Below are 18,528 nucleotides of genomic sequence, written 5' to 3' on the forward strand. Positions count from 1 at the left end.
ACTTCACATTTATTCTTGTTGCTTTGGGTAAACTCTTGGTTTAGAGTCGAGTAGATGTGTAGCTTGCACAGAAGAGTGTGAAGGAAAGCTTTAGATGGTGTTACAGGAGTAGTAAGAAAGTTAAAAGTTTGGTAGTAAGCCATTAAAGTCTGCCTTGTGTGAAGCTGTGGGGTAGAAAATACCAGTCACAGCTCTATAATATTTTTTTCTTAGTTCCTGTATCCTTAAATTGGAAACACGGAAATATCAGCTTTGTTTATTGAAGTGATTATGGCCTGCACTTTGGAAGATGTGCAGTGTGTCAGAGTGCCTTGAGGTTTGGCTTTTATCAAAATTCTGTCGGTATTGTTGGTTACAGTTCTTTTCCCAGCTGTTAACAGCTGGCAGACACTCATGTACACAGATAACACTGGGCTCTGTTGATGTAGCTTTATTCATTCAGAGAATGTGTGAACTTGCTTCATCCTGAGATAAACCTCTTCACATAGGAGGGCCTGTACTGATGTGCTGGTAGAGCTTTCAGAGTCGGTGTGCAGCTGCACTGATGGAGCTGTATTGCCCTGAAATGGTGCATACCTGCCACCCCACCCTGTGAAAACAACATGCAGGTGAAAGTACAGTTGTAATGGTGCCATTACCTCTGTGTGAGGAACATACACCACTGCTCTGTTCATTAAGAACTTGCACCCCTTAATGTTTCTGACTTGTGCGATTGTGCTGGTGAAAATAAATAGTACAGATGTTTTCATAGTTCTGCTAAGTAAAATTTTGATGTTTGCCAGGACTCTGGTGGACTTGCTGCTCAAGCACCTTGAAAGCTTCTGTGAGAAATGGGAGTTTAGCTGAATTTAGCTGTGAGAAGTTCACTTTGATTCAAAGGAGAGTATTTCTGCTACTTGTTCAGGAAAATAAACTTATAATACTTGGTGCTGTGTTCATTCCGGGGCATTACAGAGTGGTTCATCCTTTTTTTTTTTTTTTTTTTTTTTTTTTTTTTTTTTTTTTTAGTGTAGTCCTATTGAAGTAGGATATTTCCAGTGTTTTTCATGGGAAGATTAAGGCCTGAGACATCCAAATAAACTTAAGTCTCTGTATTCTGTGTTGCATAAGCCAGGGAGCTGCCTACACCTTGTTTTAGTTGGGTAGCTGTATTATACTCTGCGGCTGCTCATTGTCTTTTCGGAGTCTTACCGTTGACTGGAGTCCACTGTGTATCTGTGGTGACATGGTTTTGTGCTTGCACATTAAATTCACTGCCTCCAGACTTGCCACATTCACTGCAGTGTGCAGGACTGCTGTCCTGTTTGTGGCAATGGCTTTCTTAGGCTCATGTAAGGTGAGTAACTTGACACACATCATGGGAGGGAAGGGATGATGGTGTAGGCACACTGTAGAGGGACTTAAAATAATGACTGAAGCAGTTTTAATTTGGAAAGCTTCTTTATTACAAGAGTGAACACCACATGAAAGTATGTGTTCTTGTAATAAATGTGTTTTTTTACATAAGCTGTCAAATTGGTCTTGTTTGCTAGTGGATTTCATTCTCTGTTTCTTGATACCTTTCTTAAGTGGAGGAACTGATCTTCCAAGAGTATAAATTCTCCCCTAACTTGTAGTGCATTACTTTCTGTCTTGGGTCAGCATAGTCTCACATTAGTCGTGTCTGTTCTCTTCCATTGATTTTGTTAGGAGTTTAGATGGGGTGCTATGCAACACTTCCCAGTTACTGCAGTTGGGCTTTGTGAATGTTCCTGTCTTTGTGAAGGTGGGTGGGCAGGTGAGGCAGAAGCACAGGAGCTCTTAGTGGATGTAGGACCAGACTTGTGGAGGTTATTGCTGCCGTCTCTGACCAGTAAATATCGTGTCCTGTACGTGGGATTGGAATACATCTGTGGTAGTAAATGCTACCTTGAAAGTAGATCTTGATGCTTTGTGCTGTTGTGTGCAGAGTTGATATTTGCCTAGATATATTGCAGCTTCATGCAGCTTAAATTTCTTCTTCCTTTTATTAGTGTGGGGGTATTTATGAGGAATATGGCTGTATTACTAAGCTGTGCATTACTGAATATGCATTGTTGAAATTTGAGTATGTGAATGTGTTCATTTTTTTAAAGGGAAATAATTTATTGATTCTGGAATAGGAAGAAGTTAACTTCTACTTCTGAGCTGTTGGTACTGCAGTAGATTTTTGCAGCATTATTTTTGATTGCTTTTTACACTCTTACATCTAATAATAAGCAGTGAAGAGCTCTTACGCAAATTGTCTTTAACAGCTTTCAAATGCTGTTTTTACTGGTATAAAATGTATTTACTAGGAATGTCTGGGCTTCTGACCTTTACACTGTTGCATTGCTGTATCTGTTGCAGTCAAATAGTGAGATAGTTGTTCAGGGAGTGGAGTTGGGAAATAGAACAAATCAGTTTCCTCACATGGGGAGTTCAGCATTGTGGTCATTGCCTTTCTCACTTTGCTGCATCTCTTCTGTTGCAGTGTTCCCACTTCACAACTCTTGGAAGGGCAGTTTCCTTCTTTCAGAAGGGAAGTATCAGAACTAGTAATCAGGGGGCACGTTTTATATTAAAGTAGACTATATTCTAGTTGAACATATAGGGGAAAAGATGGTACACTGTGCAATCAAAGCTTTCTTAGCATAGGTGTGTCGGTTGTGTCAGATCTCTATGTGTTGACATACACCTGCAGGTGTCAGGGACTCCATCAGCCTTGAGATAGGTGTGGACTGAGTCCTCAGAGAAGTGGTGGAACACATCACGTTTACCATCAGTATCTGTTGCTTCTCACAGAAGTAGTCTGCTCTTGCAGCTTTCCTGAAGGAGCAGGTGGAGAGAACTGCACTGCAGCCATGTGTGTGTGCAGCTTCTTCCATTGCCAGTGATGAACCTATTTCCTGCTGTTCTAAGGGGTCAGTGAAGTTTACCTTTTCTCTGCTTTCTGGATAAAACTTCTGGTCTATATACATAATAGGTTTTGCCCTACTGAATTTCTCCAAGCTGCTTTTGTGATGCTTCAGATGCAAAGAATTAATTTTGTTAATGTGAAGGAGAAAGAGTGCAAGTTTTCCTCGATGTCATCTTCGACAAGTTGGGGACAAAAAGAGATTTTCAGTGGAATCAAACATCCAACTGGGAGTGACATGAACTGAACTATGCCAGCAGTTTTTTCATTTGCGTCAGAAATGATGTCCTTATTTGACTTCTCAGACAGTCACATGATATGATGTGATAATTAACCTATTCACTTCAGAGTTTTTGAAGTCTTCTAGTTGAAGCTAGGATCTTACGTTGGGGCCAAGACTGTTTTCTTGTCTGGATACAGAGTTGAAATTGGTGACTGATTAATGGTACTTGCTTTTAATAGCTTTTAATAAAAGTAAGACTTTTATTATGCTTTAAATTTCTTTGTGGATGAAATACCTTTCTTTATTCCTATTAGCTCTAGCTTTTGGAGAGTTGCTGAATCTTACTTTGATCCTTGTGATTATTGGAGATCTCTGACTTGTCTTTGGGTCATAGCACTGAGTATTAATAATGTGTCTGAAGCATTAACTGGTGTCTTAGTGGACTTAGCAAAGCAGCCAAAGCCTGTGAATTCCTGTTAGAGCAGAAGTAAGTCCCCACTGTTAAGTAAGAGGGCTAAATGAATCAAATCCTGGGTGCTAAAGCCTGTAAAGTGTCTGAGTACGCAGTTAACTCGCTTTCTGTGTTTATGTGGGGTGTGTTGTATGTGAGGCGTTTCAAAACCAAATACATTTTTGTAAGGAGATTTAAAGGCACATAAAGAGATGAGAACTAAGCTGGATGTCATTGTTTGGACTAAAACGCTTAGGAGGATGTTTGTATAGCCTGTAATTTAGTAGGTTTGGGAACTTGTACAGATTACAGCGTATTGTTGGAGCGTAGAAGAGTGGCTCTCATTTAAGAACATGCAGGAAGAGATGCAGGATACTTTGCTAAGTGAACCCATTAACAGGGCCTAGCACTAATGAGAAGATAACATTATTCCTAATGAATTCCTCAGGAATTAGCTCATAAGCTGGAATTGGAGAATTTACCCTGAATTTTGCCTTTGCTTTTTGTTTGTACCCAAGTCCTCAGATGAAGGAGAAACTCTTGGTTGCTCTTAATTCATGTTAAAAGTAATATTACTAAGTTGTCTTTCAATCTCTTTTTGTCAAGTGAGATCTTCCCAGTTGAGACAAGAAATTAATTGTGCAATTAAGATAAGTTCTGAAAAAGACAAGGTCTTTATGCAGTCTGTGGACACATTGAATGCTTACTACCTCTTTAGGGCCAGTAAGTTGGAGATAATTTATTTTTAAATGGATCATTGTCTAAAAAACAGAAACACAGAAAAGATGGGGAAAGATAGCTGTTCCTTGAGAAGTTCTGTCATCTTCAGGCTTACGATGTTATATTGAGACATCTAGAACAGCTTAATTTAATTACCCTTCTGCAACTACAGGTATCTTCAGGTTGCCTGTCCTGCAGTTGCCATCTCTCAGCCATAGGTAACTTCTGGTAGCTGACTTCCTTTCTTGTGAGTGACGTTTGTCATCTGTTTGGTTCCAGCAATGGCAGCTTCTGAGGTTTTGGCTGAAGGTGAGAATGAGAGTGGACTTACAGGAAAGAGGAAATCATAGATTTTCCATTTTTGTTTCATTTTAATGTACGCAGTGTGTTTGTGAACAACTGCTGTCACAGTAGCAGGATTTGGAATTTGGGAATTTCTTTTCTGCCTCTTGTTAAATCAGTTGCTGATACTCATAGACTGAATGATACAGTACTGCATCGAGAAGGATGCTGAATGGGAGTGCTGGCTTCCACTATTCTCCTCACGTTTTGAGAGTAGCTGATCACACTGGAACTGTAAGCTTCTATCAGATAAAGCTATAATGCCATAAGGACTTTCAGTGGCTTCACTTTTTTTTTTTCCTTCAGCTGAAAACTTCAGCTTAGGGCTTTGCGTGTTTTGTTTAGTGACAGCTGTGAATGTGTTTTCTTAAACAAGGTTATTTCTTGTTTTAATGCTTAGGATACTTTGGTTGCCTCTGAAACTGAGGTCCAGGATGAATTCAAGAGCCTGACTTTTTCAGGGGATATAAGAGCATTCTCCTGAAAAGTGATGGAGTATGAAAAAACCTATGTAAATGCTTTCTTGACCAAATATTATTTTTCAAGATACTCTGTGTAGCTTTTTGCTCTACTTCTAGACAAGTGACTTGTTTCACTGGAATGCTCACACTGTGGTTTGCAGTCTTAATACATTGATCAGTTTGAAAAGGCGATCTTGGCTGAGGGGCAGCTGGGGCAGCACGGCTGGGTAAGGTGTGATGAGCTCCTGCTGAGTGGCAGCTGAGCTGTTGTTGCTGCTTAAAAGGGCTCTTGTTCTCTTGTATGTCTTTGCAGTTCTGATACTAATTCTACATCCTTTCACCAAGGGGAGGTGGCTGGGGGGAAGGCAGCATAATCAAGCAGCCCAAGTAATGTTAGCATTGCTCTTTGTTTTTCATGGTCCGTAACTGTGAATTGAATAAGCATTTGAATCCATTGTTTAATGAGGAACTGTTTTGTTTTGTTACCATTTTAGTCTACAAAGCTTAAAGTTCTATTGTTAAGGCTTGCTTCATCTGTGGAAGGGATAGAGTTATTGCCTTTTAAAGAAATTCATAACCTGTCCAACTTTATTTGTAGGTAGCCTTAAAGGCTTACTTTAAGGATATTTTATTAGAAAACCAAGCATTTTCATACCAAATGTAGGGGATAGTTTAAACATTAAATTCTTAAGCCTTCCACCTTGGAATTATTTTAAAATAATTTTAATTTTGTTAAGATTATGTGTAATAGAATAATAGGTAATAGAAGTAATAATGGTATCATGTCTTTATTTAAAACAAAAAACCTCACCCATGTTATTATTGCATAGAATTTCTTGATTTAAAGTTGTGTTTAAAAAAAAAAAGTTAAACTATGAACTGTTTGTATACTCTGTAGCCATGCCTCTCAGTGGGGTATGACTTCAGACTGAAAATCAGATTATGTTCAGGGAGCCAGAATATCTCCTGAGAAGATGCTGATTGCACTTGGAGAACAAGGTAGTGATATCAGCTGTGTGGCTCAGCACGAAAATTGTGAAGAGCATGTTGCTCAAACAGCCCTTCATGCACCAAGGTGTGACTGCAGAATGAGGGCAGTATTCTGATCGACAGTTCTTTAGTATATATTAGATAAATTATTCAAATAATGTGTTCCTTTTGAGTGCTTAAGAAATAGTTTATTTTCATAGCTTAATGTTCGAGTTGAACAAGAAGCTGACTTTCCCTCTTCCTTTAGGATTATCACTTAAAAATTACGTGATGTGTGATGAGTTGGAGATTCTGAACAGGGAGATTGAAAGGTTATTGCAGAGCAGCAGCGTGGAAGAAAGCACTAAGAATAACTCAGACTGTCTTCAGACATCACTGACAGACTCGGATGTAATCACTGGTTCAGACTCTGGAGCAAAATACGAATTAGAGCAGGTATTCAATCTCATGAGATGCAGTAGGGTCTTCAAACTAGGTTATTCTCCTCTCTTTTTTTTCTTTGAGTGGGAATAGTTGGCACAATGTACATAATGTATGGAGCCCTCTGCAGAGAAAGTGTAGAGGCAGGAGATGCTGATGTAGATCTAGCTATATAATATAGTTCCATTCCCTTCCTGACCCCAGAATTCCACTTTCCCACAGCTGTGCACATTGTGACATTTACTGTTCATGAAATAATATCTGAGAATCACGTTTTGGGTGGGATTCTTTTTTCCCTGTCATTGGTGTTCACCTGGAGATAATTCTTGTTTAGGAAGTAAGAAGTGTTTCTAAACAGCAGATGGTTATCAGAATCTGTTTGTACTGCTTTGAAGCAGTTATTAGTGTATTAGGGATTTCCTACACCTGCTATGGCTATTCCCCTCCATTTAATTGCAGAATCCTAACATGCAGAATCTGGCCCTTATCACTGTTCTTTACAGGCCAGTTGAAAAGTGACTTGTTTATCCCATTCATCAGGTCCTACTTCCCAAATTCTTTTCCAGTGTTGCTCTGGAGCGGTGGAAATAATGATTTTTCCTTGAGGTTTTTCAGCCTATTTAACTCAGAAGCAAACAGTCAGTGTTTGTGTTTCACTTTTTAAATGAACCCTTGGTCTAAAGATCAGACTTGTTTCAGTACTTTAAGTGCTCTGATTCTGAAACGTTTTCTGGGCTCATTTTTTGTGGGGGTAACAAATGTGATTATTAATGTCACCTTCTGTTCTTTGAAGCTTCTGAAATGCTGTGCATTGCAAATGTCTTCAGCAAAAGGGACGGTGATAGGGAATGCTCCTTAATTCTTCTGTGATGAATTTCACAAACTGGTTTATCTTCCCTGCTGGTAAACCTTGGTGTGCTGACACAGTTTAATAGTGTTTCTGTGTTTTCATTGCGTGATATATAGTTAGTAAATTTAACTCTCAGAGTACTTTTAAATACTGGAGATGAATTTGTCAAATGCAGCTTTTTACTGTTTGGAATCTTGATGGACTCTCCATGAGTTGATGAGTCTCATCTGTTGGTAAGTGGAGGTAGTGTTGCTTTACTTAAATTTTTCATTCCTGTTTCAACATCTTTCTGAAAATGGAGAACTGATAAAAAGGCCAAGTAAGAAAAGTTGGTTTTATAATGGAGATAAAACAATTGCAAGCTGAAGCATTCGGTGGTAAGATCACTTTGTAAATACATTGGTGTCTCATTTCATTTCTTTTTTTCTTTTCCAGCAGTCGTCAGAAAAAGAATTTTTGGTATCTTCTGCTGACAACTCAAAGAGACAGTCTGGTGCTTCTGAGTCAGGCAATTCAGCATGTGCTGGAAGGATAATGCTGAATGACTCTGATCCTTTGCTGCCCTCTTCTGGCTCTCCTTTTAATTCAGCTCAACAGGGAGAAACTGCTCAAACCTCTAATGCTGTGTCAGGTAAAGCACATTTTGAAGAGACTTATTTCTTTTCATTTTATTTAGATGACCTCTGTCTGTAATTTTTAGCATGTCTTCACCTTTTGAAGTAAACAAAGGTGTGAATTTTAACTGTTTCATCTTGTTCTGCTCTTGCTTCCGTGGCAGCCTTTTTCTGATGGGGGTCTGATTTTAGCCTTTAAAGACAGAGCAAAAAGCTGTAGTTAATGATTTTTTTGATAAGGGATTGGGATTTAAGGATTTAAAGGGATTTCATATTTCATACTAGAGGTTTAAATTCTTTGTATTCTAACAGGAATGTTAAGTTGGTGATCTGTAATTTTCTTTTTATAGTATTTCACTGAATGACTTGAATTGCAATTTAAATATTACATTTTAAACATAAGTATGGGCTTTAAAATTCTCTCTTTATTGGTTGCCTAGTAGTGATAGTTACCCTTGTGTTTTAACACCATATTGAATATAATAATAGAAAACAAGAATTATACCATAGAGAGATCATATGTGATACTGCATCAATTGCATTACTGTTGTGCTGTGTGTGAAATAAGGAGGCGTTTATTACCAAGGTACACTGCAATGCTGGAAACATTGAGAAGTTTAATAAAGAATGCCTCTGAAAACTTACGACATACAGCTTTGATGCTTTCAGTAATGCTGTTAGGTGAGAATTCTTTAAAGTGCCCTTTGGCATTAACTGGGTAACTCTTGTGCCAGGAAAATACAGATACCTGCTCCAGAAGCATGTTTGGGAGATGGCTAGCTTTTCTTCTTGGTGCTTTGAAAGTACTGTTTCTGTTCATCCGTTTTATTTTGTATATTTAATACTGCACATTATAATCTTATGTGAGCAATGCAAGTGCAGTGACTGCAAAATATAGTTGCTGAATTGTAGGAGTGCAGTTTGCATGGCATACAACTCATTGAAAACGTGACACTGTGGTATAATACTAACTTTAAAAACTTATTTGAACTAGATTATTCCTGAATGCTCAAAATGTAGTCTCAGACTTGCTTTGTTTATTCCTGTCACTTGCTGCTCCTTCTCCTGTGAGAAGGTCTTCTGGCACACTGGGGAGAACATGGAGGTTTTTGTCCCTCCTCTCCCTCATTCTGGTAGATCATGTAGACCAAAAACCTCCTTGCAAATAATGAAATCAGTGAGCAACCTTTCTCAAGTATCATTCAAATGATTTTTTTCTCTGAAAAATACTTCTGAAGATCTTGATTGTAGTACTGTTTCTTATAATTTCATCTAGCAAATAAACCTTTTTAAAGAAGTAGTGAAGGCTGTATATATTTTTGGATCTAAGTTTTAAATCTTATGTTTGTCTTTAGTGTTTCGAGGTGGGGAGAGTGGTGTCTATACTATGGAACAAGCTGTAAGCTTACAGCCGGTGTCTATGGAATCTGAATCTAATACTGACAACATGGAAAACAGCTCCCCTGGTAAGATTTCTTCTTAAATTGGGCAGAAAGTAGTGATTTGTCCATCATATATGTGTGTTTTCAAATAATGCAGGAGACTGTAGCGTTTGGGTTACTTTGGTACAATGTGTAGTTATGTAATTAACTGCTGCTGCTGTGGCAGTTCACAGGGAAATATTCATCTGTTTTCAGGGCCATAAAATGAGGTGGAGATATGTTCATCTGTTACTACAAAGAAAATAATGCTGTGCTGTTGGGGAAAAAGTTTAGGAAAAACATTATTCACCACTACTAATTCAGTAACTTTTCTCTTGGTTTTTAGCATCAGCTTTGGATGAAAAAGATGAGCAAAGCAATGAGGAGGAACAAAAATCTATCAAGCCTACAAGCAAAGAATTCAGGAAAACCTGGGGGTTTCGAAGGACTACAATTGCCAAGAGAGAAGGTGCTGGAGACATTGATATGGACTCTAGTGAACAACAGCCACAACAACAGCAACAAAGCTTAAATCTCAGGCGTAGTGGGCGACAACCAAAGAGAACAGAAAGAGTGGAAGAATTTCTTACAACAGTGAGGCGCAGGGGGAGGAGAAATGCTCCTATTGCTTTGGAAGATTCAAGTGAACCTGCATCCTGTCCAGCTACAGATGCTGAAACTGCATCAGAAGATAGTGTTGAAAGTGCTTCAGATACAAAGCCTGGAACTCGCAGAACTAGGAGCAGTAAGGATCAGAAAGGCTCTAAAAGCAGGCGCACAAAAGAGGAAGAGGAGGAGGAGGATGAAGAGGAGGAGGAAGATACTTCTGACAGTGACAGTGATGGGTTAACACTGAAAGAACTGCAGAACCGACTGAGAAACAAACGTGTTGAACAGAAACCTACACAACTGACACTGAAAGAAATACAGAATCGCTTGAGAAAAAGGATTTCAGAGCAAGATCCTGCAGAAACAGATAACGTCCAGCCTGATCAGCCAGTTAAGACTGAATTACCTGTGAAACAGGAGCCTGACATTGTAGATAACACTGAGATTGCAAGTCAGGTTGTTGTGTCTGAGGAAAACACCGAAGATCTTCAGGTTCAAAAGGAGGTCAAACCTCCTGCTGGAGCAAAAGGAATTACAGATGAGCAACCTGAAGAACTGCCCAAAAGCAAACCAGAGTCTGAGATTTATGACCCCAATGCACTGTATTGTATTTGCCGTCAGCCTCATAACAACAGGTAGGCAAAACTTTCAGTTAAAAATGCAGTGCTAGTAGCTGGAAGTTTTTTGTGATTGGAAAAAATAAATCGATTGCTATGGCTTTTTGAATATGTGTAAATAAGTTACTGGGTTTATTTGAAGTTCTGGGGAGAGTTTGTAACAAATATTCAAGGGGAAATATTAATGAAAACAAATGAACAGCTAGGTAAAACAGTATGCTGATATCTTAGCAGGAAAATTAATATCTACTGTTTAAAAAAAAAAAATCAAGTTTTGACTGTAGTCTTTTAATGTTTTACTGTTGCTTTTTTTTTTCAGGTTCATGATTTGTTGTGATAGATGTGAGGAATGGTTTCATGGTGACTGTGTGGGTATTTCTGAGGCTCGAGGGCGGCTGTTGGAAAGGAATGGTGAGGACTATATCTGTCCAAACTGCACCATTCTACAGGGACAGGATGAGTCTATTTCAGAAACAGACCAGCAGGAAGCTAAAGCAGGGCAAGTAAATGTGGATGGTACAGAATTCACGAGCATAGGAACAGTTGAACACAAGTCTGTTGAGGACCAAGGCATCAAGGGTAGGATTGAAAAAGCTGCAAATCCAAGTGGGAAGAAAAAACTCAAGATATTTCAACCTGTAAGTATTTCAGGTTTTCAGTATTTTTTGTGCTTTGTGGAGTACACTGAGATAATACCTTACTTGTATGGCAGTAAATCCAATTTTGCTCATTAAAGTTAAATATAGATCTGACCAGCTCTCTAAATGTTACTGTTCAGCAACAGTTTATCCATAATTATATCCATGAAGGAGCTAACTAAAACAAAGAAAATGTTTTTGGAAGAGGTGATTGGAAACTTTTATTCAGGTGTAAGGAAATGCCACACAGTGTGCTCTGTGATACTGAACTTTTCAAAATTCTGTTTTGGAAATCAAATAAAAGTCGAAGTTCTGGACCACCTCATTTGAGCTTTAAAATCTCAAATAATTTCTTACGTTTTCAGCGATAATGGAAGTTTTTACTTAATGTTGGCAAGTGTCTGTTGGAGTTGGTTCCAGCTCTTCCAATTACCTCTACTTCTAGTTGAAGTTCTGGTATTTATTGTCATGATGCTTCTTTAAGTTACTAGTATACAGAAAATCATTTTGTGTTGCCTTTTGAAAGGGTAACATAAAAACATGCATTGGAAATTAAGAATTCTGGTATGAATTCCTGTAATTTTGTACTAGCAAGTTCCTTGCTTAAATCAAAATAGAGCCAAAGAAGCTGCTTCAGCTCAAGCCATGTAGATTTAAAACTTTGTGCTGCAGTTCAATCTCTGTATTACTGGGGTTACCATAGTAATGCCCATGTTTTCCTTTTCTTACTATGCCTTGAAGACCATGTTTAGTGTATTTGTTATCAGAAGGCTACAGCTGTTCAGATTTGTGAATTTGTCCTTTGACAGTCTCTGAATTTTGGTGTCAGTGACTTGGATTATAATCTTCCTGTTGTAGAAAATTTTTATGCAGAATGTTTTTGAAAAAAATACTTTTGAAAAAATACTCAGCAATTTAAATATCAGAACTGTTAATATCAGTATAGTGATCCTAAGTGTAAATGAAAGCAATGTGTGCTTAGTGTATGCTAAGTACTCTCTTAAGGTAAATATGCTACATGTTTACTCAAATGTTTGCAAACTGTTTCAGCTGTGTTGAATGCAAACTTGTACATACTTGCACAGAAAGTTCAGAAAGCTTGACTGCTGGGGTCTGCATTTCTGACAGCATTAGTGTTAATTTTAAGTACTGCTGCTACTTCTGTTTGGTATTAATGTGCTAGCATGTTTGGCAGATGAGTCCACGTTGTTGTGTTACCCCATGCTGTCCCTCATGCCCCAGTGAGGATCTCTCTGTATAGAAGCAAGCAGCCCATTCTTGTGCAGAATTCCCTGCCCAATTCTGGGGAAAGAAATCACTGCTATTTCATATCTTGATGGGCTGAAACCACTCTGTGTTATGACTGACACAGTTACTGTGTTCTGACACCAGAATTCTGAGCACTTCACAAAAGGCTCCTCCTTGTTGCTGCCCATAAGTACCTATTACTTAAGAACTGTAGTTTGTGATTAAAACTCTTAGGAATTCTTCAAATAGAAACATCAGTGATGAAAGTGTTGTCGTTATCTGAGTCACAGTCCTTGATAGTTAATGATGGCTGTTAACTGAATTTTGAGGTGCTTCCTAAGGGAATTTCATCCTTCTTTGTTGAACTTCTTAGTTAAGTGTATATGTGATGGAAAAGAATATGAATCACAATGTCAGTTTTTATGGGAAAAGTCCTTAAACTCAGCTTCTATCAGACCACAGCAACTAACTAATCCTTGACTTTGGGGTAAGAAGATGTTAAAAGATGTTAAGCTATGTCAAGATTACTTATTCCAGTGGAAATATTGCTTTGAAACTGTTACTTTGGTAGTTAGAAATCACAGTTTATGGAAGAGGAGTGAGAGGCTGTCTCCATCCCAGCTATTTCAAATATTAGGTCAGTTGTATAACATTTTTATGAGTAATCTAGAAGATGGAACAAGTGATACTGACCTTAACGGACGTCGTTTTTGAGGGATGTGCTGTGTTTTCTTCTCCAGTGTTCAGATTTAAGTGACATTGAGAGTAGTGTTAAGGAAATGCAGGTTTTGTATGTGAACTTTTAAATATGTAACTAGTATTAGAGTATGACAGAATTGTGTAGGAGAATGGCTGTGCTCATGCCAGATGAAGACTTGTAGTATTAAAATTGGTAAGCCTCTTGAGCAAGAATTTCCTGTATGCTGCAGGAGCTTAGTGCCTTTTTTTGCATGTGGCTGGTGCTGAAAACAGCTGCTGGGAGTGATATAGAAGCAAAATGTGGTTTAGAAATCTTCATCTTGTGAAACCAGCTCTATGCTGTTCAGGAAGTTCCTCACGTTATGTGGGGGATCAGAGCAAAAGCATTTCTGTGTTCATGGGATCTGAAAATGAGGGTGCGTTGGTTCACTGCTAGCAGGATGACCAGTACAACACATCCTAAAAATACTGTTGCAAGAATGAAATGCTTTTAATTTGTATGGGTTGTTTGTGGCATCTTAAGGATGAAAATTATTCTTATGTAGATAATTGCTCAGGTCACTGTCATAGCTGTAGACTGAACTTTTGTAAGTTCTTCATGTTGTAAAGGTTTCTGATTCATTTTTGAACTTGTTCTACTTCAATCTTCAGGTAGTTGATGCTCCTGGTGTGTCCAAGTGCATTGGTCCTGGATGTTTCAATGTGGCTCAGCCTGATTCTGTGTATTGTAGCAGTGACTGCATTCTCAAACATGCTGCAGCCACCATGAAGTATCTGAGTACAGGCAAAGATACAAAACCAAAACCTAAGGAGAAGACCAAACCAAAATCTGAAAAACCTGGTGTGACAAAATCTCATCTCCAGGTAAGTTAATATTTGTGATCTGAAACAGCTGTGTGGAAGGACAGTGGCTTGTTTCTGTGCTCTCCTTTTTGAGGCAAACAAAATTGCTAAGTTGTTCATTAAAGAGAAACATCCTTTTTTTTTTTTCTATCCTGTTTTCTGTTCCTTTTGTTCTGATGAATTGCTCTCCTGAGGCTTATTTTGATAGGTAGGTAGAGTTTCTGGAAAGGACTCTCCAGACAGGAACACTCTTTGTATAATTTAATACAAACAGTAGTATACCATTTTATTCTAAAGTTAATTGCAAGTTTTTCCTTGTTTAATTCCAAATTGCTGGATTGGGTAATATTTTTTAATTACTACATAAAATAGTAATTAAATTATAAAAACTATGAGTTATTGTCTTACTGTATTGTATGTGTGGTTTGGGAAGCAAAACAGTGAAATTAAAGCCTTTCTTTCCTTTTGAAGTGCCCATAAAGTGGGTAGTAGTTTTTAAAACAAAGGAAAGAAAACACTGCTACGAGTTTTTTTTACTAATCACTCCCTGCTCCTGAAGTTACAGTGTATATTCTTGTACTTTAAAGACTTGGATTTGAGATTGCACAGTGTCAGCTGTATTTACAGGAGCTTACTGTGCAATAACTTTGCTTACCTGTATGTAACTGTATCACTGCTCGTTTGTGAAATACAATATGTTTGATGAGTATTAGTAATTAAGCTTCTTTCAACCATTACAGGCAGGCACTAAGCCTCTTTCAAACCAGAAGAGACAATTTCCTGAGAAAAAAGAAACGAATGTGAAGAAGACTGTTTTGTCAGCTGCCAAGACTGAGGCAAACACTCAACCTATTGCTAGAGAGCCAGCAGCAGAAAACACCACGCCATCATGGGCAAGCGATCATAATTACAATGCTGTAAAGCCTGAAAAGACTGCTGCCATATCATCTTCACTGTTGTTCAAATGTATGTATCGCATAGGGATATTCATGAATAACCACATTTTCTTTGAATACCCATCCATTCTTGGCTCTGCGAGACTAGGGAGGTTAGGGTTAGGGTTGGTTGTTTAACGTGGCACAGAGCTTTTCTCCACCTTCAAAGATTCACACGCAGAGATAAATGGAGACACTAGCAGAAGTTTCATTTGTATCGTGGGACAGTTGTATGATTAACAGCTGATTTGTGAATGCAAACTTCATGATTAAGCTTAAAATTTTTCCCATAAAGACAATACCTGTCTGTAATGTAGAAAAGGTAAGTATTGCAACATTTTTAAAGTTTTAACAAAAAGGTCGCATAGTCTGCAGCTTGAATCAGCAACTGACTGTACTACTTGGAATTGTATTTTTGTGATTTAGATTTCTCACCTGTCTCTCAGGCCTTACATTTTCATTGTTAGTGACGAAAATGAAGTCTTCGACGTGGTATCCAACAGCACTTTTACACTTCTGCAAACAGCTTTTAACTGTCAAGTATATTCAAGCTCTTCCTACTGCTTTTCTTCTTTACATGAAATGATTTAAGTGCCATTCTTTACTTTTAAGTTTGGGGGGAGGAAGTACTTTTTTTTTTTTTTACCTTTCTATTATGTTCATACTTCACACATTATCCACACACACAAGAACACATCTTGAGTGGGTATTGGGCAGAAATATTGCATATTTTTGCAGGTTTTGAATAGCATCCTTGTAACACACAAAGGTAAGTAAATACTGCTTTGTAGCCTAAACAGGTGGTCTTGCTAATGTTCTTTTACTCAAACTAAGTAGTTTTGTGATGCAGTGATGGAGCTTCAAATGAAATCTTACATTGCACATTTATGAAGCACATGACTTAGTATCTAGTATTTTCCCACTTGAAAATTAATGAATTCAGGAGTTCAGTGCTCTCAGCTTTCTTAACCACACTTCAGCCAACTTTCATATTTAGAAATAAACATAGTTATTAAACCCTTTATATATAAAAGTAACTGGTACGTTCATAAATCTTCTCAGTCTAATTTTTAAACACAGGGAGCACTGTGTACCTTATGTTGCTCCATTCTACTATGGCAGTTACTAGGTGCATTTTAATTTTGTTTACCCAAATGGAAAATTCAAAGGTTATAATTTTTCCTTACATATTTTTATACTGTTGGTTGATAAAATGCCCCGTGCCTTTTTCTACAATGAAGTCTTAAAATACAAATTTCTATAAAATTGCATTTTGAGTTTCTTGTAAAGAAACTTGCTTTTTAATCAGAAGCTAGCATTGTTTAAATGTAGCTGATAATTTGAAAAGACCAAAATGAAAGAACAAGGGCCTATTTTGCATGCAAATTCGTGTCACACCTCTATCTCAGTATAATTGCAAGTGTTGATACAAGCACAGTACTTAAAATGCTCTTACTACTGTAGTTCAATTTTCCTTGGAGACAGGAATACAGATCTTGAGGCAAGAGGTTTTTTATTTTTGAGAGGCTTGCTCTTAAACTTTACAACACAAAGTTACACAGATTGAACCAATTCCAGTAGAAAACAGGGCTCCCTTAACTAAATTGTTAAATTAGTGCGAAAAAAAATCTATGTTTATAGCAGGCTTCAGTAACAAAAACAGCCTAGTCTGTGTGATGACAAACTCTCATATCAAATGCAGTGAAGAACTTCACATTGCTGTCACTAAGGTAAGCTGTGCTAATGTGTGGGACACCGTGGCACTACTAAAATCCCAGGTAAATTGTATGTTTGGGTAAAAAGATTGTCCTGCTTTTTGACTGGACTGGTGTATTCTGTCATCATCATGAGAAGCTGCTGTTGCATCTTCCTCAAGGGTATTTGTTGTGGTTTAACCTGGCACTAAATGATACCAGTGCTCATATTTCCTAGAGCTGTTAATGAGTGGGACTCTCTGGGGAGGTCTTCCATTCAGAAGGTCAAAGTGCACTAACTGGTACAGCTGTCCTGTTTTACAGCAGTACTTAGGGAGAAACAAATGAATGCTGCCCCCTTCTGGAATAGAGGTAGCAAGGTTTTCAAAGCACTAGTTCTGGTGATTTTTAAAGAAAAGCAAACAACAAAAAAAAAACACTTTGCTTTTGTTATCCTCTCTCAATTTTCTTCATTTTTTTGTGCAGTTCATCTTCTGTGCATCTAAGAACTAATCCCAGTCTGGTGCTTGCTTATATAACTTATGATCCCACATTCAAAGGACACCTGGACTGCCTTGTTCCTATACACCTCCAACAGAACATGGAAACTCTCAGGGCAATACAGTAATGCTAGGATCTGATAATCAGAAAGTTTGGGTGTATGAAAATGTGATTTTTGTAATGCTGTGTTAAGGCAGGAAAGATGCCATTTATAACACATTTTCTCTCCTTAACCTTTATACTCAAGACCAGAGGAGTTATCGCTCAGGTGGTAGAATTAATGTTAGAGTATGTAAGTATCACTGTAGAAAGAAAAAACAAGGCCATTTCTGTGCAGACTGCTGCCTGTTCAGACAAGTTTGTACCTGCTTACGTTGTGACTCTGCAGTTGAGTATGTAGACACACTGGTATGGTTCAGCTTAAATGTTAGGAAAGGGTTTTACTTAAGTCATAAGTATGTTTGACTGCGAGGACTACACTATTTATTGTTAAATTTGCTTTTATTTTTGTGTGAGTGCTCCCTTATGACATACTGGGCCAAGTTCCATACTGTTAACATCTAAACTACTTCAGATACCTCAGTTAAGACCTGAAAGCTAAGGTGTCTTTGCTTAATGCTACATTTATTCTGCAAAACAGGCCTGTTCCATGGGGCATTAACTATCGAACAGCACTGAAGGAGTAAGAAGAGCTCCTACTTTTCTGTTAATAGCAGTTTCCTAGGATGTGGTTGCTGCATACGTGGTCTAGGCTTAACCCTTTGTAACTATAGGAGCTTTCTGAGGGATAAAATAATGATCTGAATACTTAACAATGAAGCTGCCAGAACTGCTGAGAAATTCACGTTGGAGTTGGCTGTGGAAAGATTATAGAGCAGAAGTTTCTGGTATAGCACAGCTCCAGTGCCAAACTTGCATCATGAGCGTGGTGGGGGCTGTGCTGGCACAGGGGCTGCTGGGCACTCTGAACCCTGGCTCTGGAGTGAGGCAGACCAGTATTGGCTGCTGAAGCTAACATCCCCTGGGACTCATCCTCTTAAAAGGAGCAGTGGTATCCTTGGGGAGCAATTACCATCTCCTGCCTGTGAACTCCCGGAGCTCCCCTTCTCTGCTCTACCAGGTATGTTACATCTGTCCTGTGGTTGTCAGCCACTTGAAGATTTTTGCCATGTGTCTTATGTTAGGAAGGCTGGTCTCTGCTGACAGCGTATTTTCTGTTGTGCCTTTCAAGCACCCAGCATCCTTGTGGCACTTGGATAACAGAATGCCAGCAGAATTGCCATAATGGGTGCTTGGTTTCAGTGTGAGGAGCTGTCACAGGAGGGCTGGGATGGGGGA

The 18,528-nt window shown here is 38.4% G+C and overlaps 1 protein-coding gene across 4 annotated transcripts in view; it reads left to right on the forward strand.

The window, feature by feature from the left end:
- Window positions 1-18,528, forward strand: part of DIDO1 (death inducer-obliterator 1) — a 47,635-nt gene that overhangs the window by 4,961 nt on the left and 24,146 nt on the right. The window contains exons 3-9 of one of the 4 annotated variants that reach the window (XM_052683404.1): window positions 6,349-6,536; window positions 7,807-8,002; window positions 9,341-9,451; window positions 9,753-10,650; window positions 10,952-11,270; window positions 13,869-14,081; window positions 14,801-15,026. In XM_052683404.1, coding sequence (XP_052539364.1) covers window positions 6,372-6,536; window positions 7,807-8,002; window positions 9,341-9,451; window positions 9,753-10,650; window positions 10,952-11,270; window positions 13,869-14,081; window positions 14,801-15,026 — 2,128 coding nt within the window. In that variant the 5' untranslated portion in view covers window positions 6,349-6,371. Of the gene's footprint in view, window positions 1-6,296; window positions 6,537-7,806; window positions 8,003-9,340; window positions 9,452-9,752; window positions 10,651-10,951; window positions 11,271-13,868; window positions 14,082-14,800; window positions 15,027-18,528 lie in introns of those variants that run through there. The other 3 variants (XM_052683403.1, XM_052683405.1, XM_052683406.1) reach the window with 3 other exon arrangements.

This window comes from Tympanuchus pallidicinctus, unplaced genomic scaffold (genome assembly GCF_026119805.1).
Source record: "Tympanuchus pallidicinctus isolate F22 unplaced genomic scaffold, pur_lepc_1.0 scaffold20, whole genome shotgun sequence".
In the NCBI taxonomy this organism is placed as follows: domain Eukaryota; kingdom Metazoa; phylum Chordata; class Aves; order Galliformes; family Phasianidae; genus Tympanuchus; species Tympanuchus pallidicinctus.